Here is a 10,019-nt window from a genome sequence, read left to right as displayed (position 1 = left end):
AGGTATATTGGAGCAAATTAGAGCAGAGAACTTCCCTAATTTGGGGAAGGAAACAGGCATCAAAGTCCAGCAGACACAGAGAACCACCCTCAAAATCAATAAAAATACGTCAACACCCTGACATCTAATAGTAAAACTCACAAGTCTCAGAGACAAAGAGAAAATCCTGAAAGCAGCTCGGGACAAGAGGTCTGTAACCTACAATGGTAGAAACATTAGATTGGCAGCAGACCTATCCACAGAGACCTGGCAGGCCAGAAAGGACTGGCATGATATATTTAGAGCACTAAATGAGAAAAATATGCAGCCAAGAATACTATATCCAGCTAGGCTGTCATTGAAAATAGAAGGAGAGATAAGAGGCTTCCAGGACAAACAAAAACTAAAATAATTTGCAAACACCAAACCAGCCCTACAGAAATATTGAAAGGGGTCCTCTAAGCAAAGAAAGAGCCTAAAAGTAACATAGATCAGAGGAACAGAGACAATAACAGTAACAGTCACCTTACAGGCAATACAATGGCACTAAATTCATATCTTTCAATAGTTACCCTGAATTTAAATGGGATAAATGCCCCAATCAAAAGACACAGGGTATCAGATTGGATTAAAAAAACCCAGACCCTTTGGTATGCTGTATGCAAGAGACTCATTTTAGACCCAAAGATACCCCCAGATTAAAAGTGAGGGGGTGGAAAACCACTTACCATGCTAATGGACATCAAAAGAAAGCTGGGGTGGCAATCCTTACATCAGACAAATAAGATTTTAAACCAAAGACTATAGTAAGAGATGAGGAAGGACACTACATCATACTTAAAGGGTCTATCCAACAAGAAGATCTAACAATTTGGGGTGCCTGGGTGGCTCAGTCATTAAGTGTCTGCCTTCAGCTGCCCAGGATCCCAAGGTCCTGGGATCAAGCCCCACATCGGGCTCCCTGCTCCGCGGGAAGCCTGCTTCTCCCTCTCCCATTCCCCCTGCTTGTGTTCCCTCTCTGTTGTGTCTCTCTCTGTCAAATAAATAAATTAAATTAAATAAAAAAGAAGATCTAACAATTTTAAATATCTATGCCCCTAACATGGGAGCAGCCAATTATATAAGCCAATTAATAACAAAATCAAAGAAACACATCAACAATAATACAATAATAGTAGGGGACTTTAACCCCCTTCACTGAAATGGACAGATCATCTAAGCAAAAGATCAACAAGGAAATAAAGGCTTTAAATGACACACTGGACCAGATGGACTTCACAGATATATTCAGAACATTCCATCCCAAAGCAACAGAATACACATTCTTCTCTAGTGCACATGGAACATTCTCCAGAATAGATCACATCCTGGGTCACAAATCAGGTCTCCACTGGTACCAAAAGATTGGGATCATTCCCTGCATATTTTTGGACCACAATGCTTTGAAACTAGAACTCAACCACAAGAGGAAAGTTGGAAAGAACTCAAATACATGGAGGCTAAAGAGTATCCTACTAAAGAATTAATGGGTCAACTAGGAAATTAAAGAAGTATTAAAAAAATTCATGGAAACAAATGAAAATGAAAACACAACTGTTCAAAATCTTTGGGATACAGCAAAGGCAGTCCTAAGAGGAAAGTGTATAGCAGTACAAACCTTTCTCAAGAAACAAGAAGGGTCTCAAATACACAACCTAACCCTACACCTAAAGGAGCTGGAGAAAGAACAGCAAATAAAGCCTAAACCCAGCAGGAGAAGAGAAATAATAAAGATCAGAGCAGAAATCAATGAAATAGAAACCAAAAGAACAGTAGAACAGATCAACAAAACTAGGAGCTTGTTCTTTGAAAGAATTAACAAGATTGATAAACCCCTGGCCAGACTTATCAAAAAGAAAAGAGAAAGGACCCAAATACATAAAATCATGAAAGAAGAGAGATCACAACCAACATCAAAGAAATACAAACAATTATAAGAACATATTATGAGCAGCTATATGCCAGCAAATTAGATAATCTGGAAGAAATGGGTGCATTCCTAGAGATGTATAAACTACCAAAACTGAACCAGGAAGAAATAGAAAACCTGAACAGACCCATAATCAGTAAGGAAATTGAAGCAGTCATCAAAAATCTCCCAACAAACAAGAGCCCAGGGCCAGATGGCTTCCCAGGGGAATTCTACCAAACATTTAAAGAAGAATTAATACCTATTCTCCTGAAACTGTTCCAAAAAATAGAAACAGAAGGAAAACTTCCAAACTCATTTTATGAGGCCAGCATTACCTTGATCCCAAAACCAAAGACCACATCAAAAAGAATTACAGACCAATATCCTTGATGAACATGGATGCAAAAATTCTCACCAAAATACTAGCCAATAGGATCCAACAGTACATTAAAGGGATTATTCACCACGACCAAGTGGGATTTATTCCTGGGCTGCAAGGTTGGTTCAACATCTGCAAATCAATTAATGTGGTATAATACATTAATAAAGAAAGAACAAGAATAATATGATACTCTCAATAGATGCAGAAAAAGCATTTGACAAAGTACAGCATCCTTTCTTGATTAAAACTCTTCACAGTGTAGGGATAGAGAGTACATACTTCAATATCATAAAAGCCATCTATGAAAAACCCATACAAATATCATACTCAATGGGGAAAAACTGAGAGCTTGTCCCCTAAGGTCAGGAACATGGCAGGGATGTCCACTATCACCACTGCTATTCAACATAGTACTAGAAGTCCTAGCCAAAGCAATCAGGCAACAAAAAGAAATAAAAAGCATCCGAACTGGCAAAGAAGTGAAACTTTCACTTTTTGCAGATGATATGATACTTTATGTGGAAAACCCAAAAGACTACACCCCAAAACTGCTAGAGCTCATACAGGAATTCAGTAAAGTGACAGGATATAAAATCAATGCACAGAAATCAGTGGCATTTCTATACACCAACAACAAGACATAAGAAAGAGAAATTAAGGAGTCGATCCCATTTACAATTGCACCCAAAACTATAAGATAGCTAGGAATAAATCTAACCAAAGAGGCAAAGCATCTATACTCAGAAAGCTATAGAATACTCATGAAAGAAATAGAGGAAGACACAAAGAAATGGAAAAACGTTCCATGCTCATGGACTGGAAGAACAAATATTATAAAAATGTCTATGCTACCTAGAGCAATCTACACATTTAATGCAATCCCTATCAAAATACCATCAGCTTTTTTCAAAGAAATGGAACAAATAATCCTAAAATTTGTATGGAACCAGAAAAGACCCTGAATATCCAGAAGAATGTTGAAAAAGAAAAGCAAAGCTGGCGGCATCACAATTCCGGACTTCAAGCTCTGTTACAAAGCTGTCATCATCAAGACAGTATGGTACTGGCACAAAAACAGACACATAGATCAATGGAACAGAATAGAGAGCCCAGAAATGGACCCTCAACTCTATGGTCAACTAATCTTTGACAAAGCAGGAAAGAATGTGCAATGGAAAAAGACAGTCTCTTCAACAAATGGTGTTGGGAAAATTGGACAGCCACATGCAGAAGAATGAAACTGGACCATTTTCTTACATCACACACACAAATAGACTCAAAATGGATGAAGGACCTAAATGTGAGACAGGAGTCCATCAAAATCCTAAAGGAGAACACAGGCAGCAACCTCTTCAACCTCAGCCGCAACAACTTCTTCCTAGAAACATCGCCAAAGGCAAGGGAAGCAAGGGCAAAAATGAACTATTGGGACTTCATCAAGATAAAAAGCTTTTGCACAGCAGAGGAAACAGTCAACAAAACCAAAAGACAACCGACAGAATGGGAGAAGATATTTGCAAATGACATATCAGATAAAGGGCTAGTATCCAAAATCTATAAAGAACTTACCAAACTCAACACCCAAAAAACAAATAATCCAATCAAGAAATGGGCAGAAGATATGAACAGACATTTCTCCAAAGAAGACATCCAAATGGCCAACAGACACATGAAAAAGTGCTCAACGTCACTCGGCATCAGGAAAATACAGATCAAAACCTCAATGAGATACCACCTCACACCAGTCAGAATGGCTAAAATTAACAAGTCAGGAAATGACAGATGTTGGCGAGGATGCAGAGAAAGGGAAACCCTCCTACACTGTTGGTGGGAATGCAAGCTTTGTGCAGCCACTCTGGAAAACAGTATGGAGGTTCTTCAAAAAGTTGAAAATAGAGCTACCCTATGACCCAGCAATTGAACTACTGGGTATTTACCCCAAAGATACAAATGTAGCGATCCAAAGGGGCACCTGCACCCCAGTGTTTGTAGCAGCAATGTCCACAATAGCCAAACTATGGAAAGAGCCTAGATGTCCATCAACAGATGAATGGATAAAGAAGAAGTGGTATATATATATACAATGGAATATTATGCAGCCATCAAAAAAATGAAATCTTGCCATTTGCAATGATGTGGATGAAACTAGAAGGTATTATGCTAGGCTAAATAGGTCAATCAGAGAAAGACAAGTATCATATGACCTCACTGATATGAGGAATTTGAGAAACAAGACAGAGGATCATAGGGGAAGGGAGGGAAAAATGAAACAAGATGAAACCAGAGAGGGAGACAAACCATAAGAGACTCTTAATCTCAGGAAACAAACTGAGGGTTGCTGGAGTGGAGGGGGGTGGGAGGGATGGGGTGGCTGGGTGATGGACATTGGGGAAGGTATGTGCTATGGTGAGCACTGTGAATTGTGTAAGACTGATGAATCACAGACCTGTACCCCGAAACAAATAATACATTATATGTTAATTTAAAAAAGATATTTACTGTACATTTTAAGGTAAAAATGTAAGTGTAAAAAATCAATTATGTTTCTATATACTAAAAATACATGTGACCATTTACATTATCACCCTCTAAAAAAGAGAAATAGTTATAAATCTCATATTATATGTACAAGATGTATATAAGGAAAGCTAGAAAACCAATTAAAGCAATCAGTTTTAAATCAAAGAAGAACTAAACAAATAGAGATACATCCCATGTGCATGGATAGGAAGACTCAATATTGTCAGAATATTCATTCTTCCCAACTTGATCTAAGGATTAAATGCATTCCCAATCAATATAAGAGCAAACTATTTGATGGATATTGACAAACTGATTCTAAAGTTCATATGGAGAAGTTAAAAATCCAGAATAGCCAACTCAATGTTGGAGAAGAACAAAGTCAGAGGACTGACACCATTCAATACAAGACTTACTAGAAAGCTACAGTAATTGAAACAGTGGCATTGGTGAAAGAATAGACACACATATCAATGCAACAGAATAGAAAGTCCAGAAATAGACCCATATAAATACAGCCAACTGATCTTTGGGAAAGGAGCAAAATAGTCTTTTCAACAAATGTTGCTGGAGCAATTGGACATCTGGACATCCATGTGCAAAAAGAAAAAAATTGATTCTAGACACAGACCTAACAACCTTCATAAAAATAACTCAAATGTAAAACACAAAACTATAAAATTCCTACAAGATATCATAGAAGAAAATCTAAATGACCTTTGATATGGAAATGACTTTTTTATAAATAGACTTTGTATTTTAAAGCAGTTTTAGTTTCACACCAGAATGGAACAGAAAGTGCAAAGATTTCCCATACCACTCCCTGTCCCCACATATCACTCTCTCCAATTACCAATATCCTCCACCAGAGTGGTACATTTATTACAAATGATGAACCTACACTAGCATGTCATTAACACCCAAAGTCCATAATTCACATTATGTTTCACCCTTAGTATTGTATAGTCTATGGGTTTGGACAAATGTATAGTGATATCCACTTTTATAGTATTATACAGAGTAGCTTACTGCCCTAAAAATGCTCTGTGCTCTGCTTATTTATCTCTTTCCACCCTAACCCTGGCAATCACTGATATATTCCCTTCCCCCATAGTTTTGCCTTTTCCAGAATATCATGTACTTGGAATCATGCAGTATGCAGGCTTCTCCTTTTGATTAAGCTTCTTCCATATCTTTTCAGGGCTTGATAGCTCATTTGTTGTTAACACTGGATAATATTCTGCTGTCTGGGTGTACCACGATTTCTTTATCCATTCACCTACTGAAGGTCATCTTGGTTGCTTTCAAGCTTGGCAATTATAACTAAAGCTGCTATAAACTGTGAGGAGGAATCTGTTCCAGGCCTCTTTTCTAGCTTCTGGTAGCCTCAGACCATCCTCTGATTGTCCTTGGCATTCCCACTGTGTCTTCACATCATCTTCCTTCTGTGTATGACAGCTAAGCTAAGCTGTGCCTGAATTCCTGGTCCAAAGGAACTATGAAATAATATGTGTTTCCTTAAACTAAGTTTGTGGTAATTTGTTATTCAGCAAGTTCCCCTGTTTATATAGCATCTACTATGCTCCAGGCCATTCTCTAATCCTGATGCAGAACAAAGGTATCCTCCACCTTTCTGTACATTGGTCCCCTTTCCCCTCATCCCATATGGCAACGCAGTTTGTAATTTTCATACTTTGGCGCCAGTACATATTGCTAAAAGAGTGTGTAATGAGGCCCCACCTTGATCTAAAACCAGACCCTCAGAACATCTTCGGCCAAGACAAAGAACATGAGAATGGATGCAAAATTTCTTTCCAGGAACTTCGGATGAAGACTTCCAGGTGACCCAGCCTGAGAGTTCAGTTTCAGTCAGAGCTGGAGAGATCTTAACACTGGGCTGCAACGTGTCTGCTCGAGCCCCAGCAGGGCCTGTCTTGTGGTTCAGGGAGAATGGGCAAGAACGACAATTAATCTACAATTTCAATGGAAGCCAATTCCCCCGAGTAACCCAAGTGGAAAACACAGAGTTCAACCAAACAGACTATTCCATCCGCATCAGTGATGTGTCGCCCAAAGATGTGGGCACCTATTACTGTGTGAAGCTAACAATAGCGTACCCTGACATGGCGTATGTATCTGGTTCAGGCACCTTTGTGTCTGTGAATGGTGAGTACACTCTGACAAACTCCATCCCCTTGGTTTATAAAAATAAACTTTTTAAAATCTGAAACATGTACCAAATCATCACTACACACTAGATTCTGTGCCCCTTCAATCACAAACCACCCTATAAGTTAGATTCTGCAGATGGCCCTATTAATTAACCATTCTGTGGTCCTGTGCCTAATATTGAATCAAGCCATGTTGACAGGCCATGCCCTGCCCTGATGGCCAACTCCACCAAACCAGTGACACATGGCAAGGGAAACTCTCACATAAAAAGACACCAGGTAGGCACAATACAACTACAGGTGTGCACTTTATGATCCAAAAAGTGAGAAAAACAGACCTAGATGGCCAGCTGGCTTTTCTAAGGTCTGGGGGACAATCCTGGGATGAGAGCTATCCACTAAGTATCTTCTAACCTATGCTCTGAGACCCATTTTCCATTCACTGACCCTTGTTGCCATATCTTATCTTCCAGATTCAGGATGAAATCTTAACACAGGGTAGAGTTTGCCCCCTAAGCCCAATACCTCCTGAGCCAAAGCAAAGGGATCCACAGGCAGGCAGAATCTCTACAAGCCTGCACAAATCCATTCACCCATTTCTAACTGGAATGTGACTGAAGCCTGGTGGCAGGTCTCTGAGGGGCCACCACAATGCAGTCGGGACCCCGTTCCCCACACAGGAAGTCAATGAGTGGGTGTGGTCTCCTACTACGGCTTCTGGAGAGCCAGGAGACCAGAAGGACGGGGCTTGAGTATATCACCCACCCCCACATCTTGTTTGGAAAAGCTGTCCTAGAGGGGTTGAGTCACTCTCCTGGCATTTGATCTTTCCCTGCTCTGCCCTAGTCTACCCCCATCTCTGCTATTCTCTTCTCTGAGGACAACCAGTGTTTGCTACTTCTTGCCACTCTCTGGATTAATTATGTTAAATGCAGTGAGATTAGTGTGTCTATCTGTTCTTCTGGGAGAACTAGTCTTCCTCAGTGATGTTCTCTTCAAGTCCAGTCACATTCCATGATATCCAACTGGCCATGGAAAATTTACATATGTCCCTCAAGCCAAAAAGTGTGAGTGTAGGCAGCTTCCCCACATTCTCTCCCAGCCTCACCAGACAAGAGTTCCCTTGTCTCTCTAACCCACACCTTAGCCCATCTGTGCTTTTGATGGTTTGCCAACCCGAAAGGAGAGAGATTACCAGGACCTGACTAATATGGGGTAGTGATGGTGGTGGTAGTGGGTGTTGGGGGTCAGTTGTGGGCCCTCCAAAATTGATAAGGTCCCTTGAGGTTCTACTCTTTTTTGTTGAGAAGAGGAAACTGTCTCTCTCTTCCCCCTTGCCAGATAAGCAGAGGAACCATACTCTGCCTGCATGCCTCCATTTAGTAGTCCTAAATGGCTCCTGATTCTCTAGGTTTGTTATCTCTTGACTTACCCTTTCTCCACACCTCTCAGCACTAATATCTCCACAAATTCAGTGGCTGCTCACCCTTCAGAAAAGAGATGAGGGTCAATCCCAAACTCCCTATAGGTATGAGGTCGACAGAGGACGCTTGGACCCATCTCCAAATGTATTGAGTGATTTTTGGCATTTAGATGGGAGAGGGACTGGTCTCTCTCTATACATAATACATACATACTATCAATACATAATCCCAGTCCTCTCCCTCCCTGTCCTCCTCTTTCCTTGGTTAGGGGCTGGGACGTGGAACTGGGGAGGTGATACATCTGATCCTCTGCACTGACTCCCCTCCCAGGTCAGGAGCTTCCACCACTTGCAGAGGCCTCTCTAAACTCAGTGTATGTGTGCACACACGTCCTTAACAGAAGTCATGAATGAGGCCCACCCATGATCTGGATCCTAGTTCTTCAGTCCTGCCTGGGCCAGAGCATGAGAAATGGGAAGTGATTTTGCATTTCTTTGCAGGAACCACACATGAGATATTCCAGGTGCAACAAGCTGAGATGACGCAGACTGTATCAACTGGAGAGACAATCACCTTGAGTTGCAGTGTGCCAGATTCACTTCCAAAAGGACCCGTCTTATGGTTCAAGGGACATGGGCGAAACCGGGAATTAATCTACAACTTCAAAGAAGGTTTCTTTCCCAGAGTAAAAGAAATTGGACACCCCACCAAACCTGGCAACACAGACTTTTCCATCCGCATCAGTGAAATCTCTCTTGCAGACGCCGGCATCTACTACTGTGTGAAGTTCAAGGAAGGGAAACCTGACACAGAGTTCCAGTCAGGTCCGGGCACCAAGGTGTTTGTGACTAGTGAGTTTGTCTCCTCCACCCCCTATTATGGGCTATCATCTCAGTTAACCAATCCTCTATTCATTGAATTACTAGATTATGCTAAATATTATTGAAGGTGCATTATACATTTGATCTGTCATTCTCTCAGCAACCTGTGAGTTAAGTGTTTTACAGGAGGAGAAACAGACTCAGAAAGGTCAATTGAATGGTGAGGGATATTTTGGTTGACATCCCAATATTGAATAACCCACACCCAATAGCTAGATTTAAACCATTTAAGGTAATTTCATGACTCCCTACTAGTGGTTAACTCAAATATGAGACTGGCTTAAGCCAATTTGTGTCCATAAGTGAAAAGGACAGACTTGCAGAGAAATCTGGGAAGCTAATACAATTCTCTCTCATGTTGGCTAGGAACAAGCAATCAGTTTGCCCCAGGTGCTCCAGAGAGACATCTTATGACCATGAGGGGAACCAAGATGAGGAAAAATCTGCTCTAGAGAAGTGCAAAGATGTAAAGAATGTGGGTTGACAACATTGCACAGCTATATTGTTCCTGGTTCCAACCCCACTTCTGGACCTCCGATAATGGGAGAGAAAACATCTCCTTGTTAAGCCAGTTTGCTTAAAGTCAGCGCTGTCCTAAGGGATGCCAGGTGATAAAGTTCCCACATCCACAGAGCACTGAAGTACAATTTCAAACCATTTTTTTTCTGTTCCTAAAGCCTTACTTATTTAATTTTTCTATTTTGTTATAAC

At 40.7% G+C, this 10,019-nt stretch overlaps 1 protein-coding gene across 1 annotated transcript; it reads left to right on the top strand.

Annotated features, from left to right (window-relative positions):
- The first annotated feature begins 6,665 nt into the window (after positions 1-6,665).
- Positions 6,666-9,406, top strand: LOC116641509 (signal-regulatory protein delta-like). Its single transcript, XM_032419234.1, has 2 exons — positions 6,666-6,998; positions 8,928-9,406. The coding sequence occupies exons 1-2, from the start codon at positions 6,956-6,958 to the stop codon at positions 9,371-9,373; spliced, it is 489 nt and encodes a 162-aa protein (XP_032275125.1). The 5' UTR covers positions 6,666-6,955; the 3' UTR covers positions 9,374-9,406.
- The last annotated feature ends 613 nt before the right edge of the window (positions 9,407-10,019 follow it).

Source organism: Phoca vitulina, unplaced genomic scaffold, assembly GCF_004348235.1.
Source record: "Phoca vitulina isolate PV1807 unplaced genomic scaffold, GSC_HSeal_1.0 scaffold22, whole genome shotgun sequence".
Taxonomy (NCBI): Eukaryota; Metazoa; Chordata; class Mammalia; order Carnivora; family Phocidae; genus Phoca; species Phoca vitulina.
The sequence above is the reverse complement of the archived record's forward strand: the minus strand, read 5'-3'. Positions and strand labels throughout refer to the sequence as shown.

Bases quoted from the DNA above. Each gene is read 5' to 3' on its own strand.
- LOC116641509 (XM_032419234.1), top strand. From the start codon at position 6,956: ATGGCGTATGTATCTGGTTCAGGCACCTTTGTGTCTGTGAATG. The intron at 6,999-8,927 runs GTGAGTACACTC...ATTTCTTTGCAG, and splicing joins CACCTTTGTGTCTGTGAATG to GAACCACACATGAGATATTC.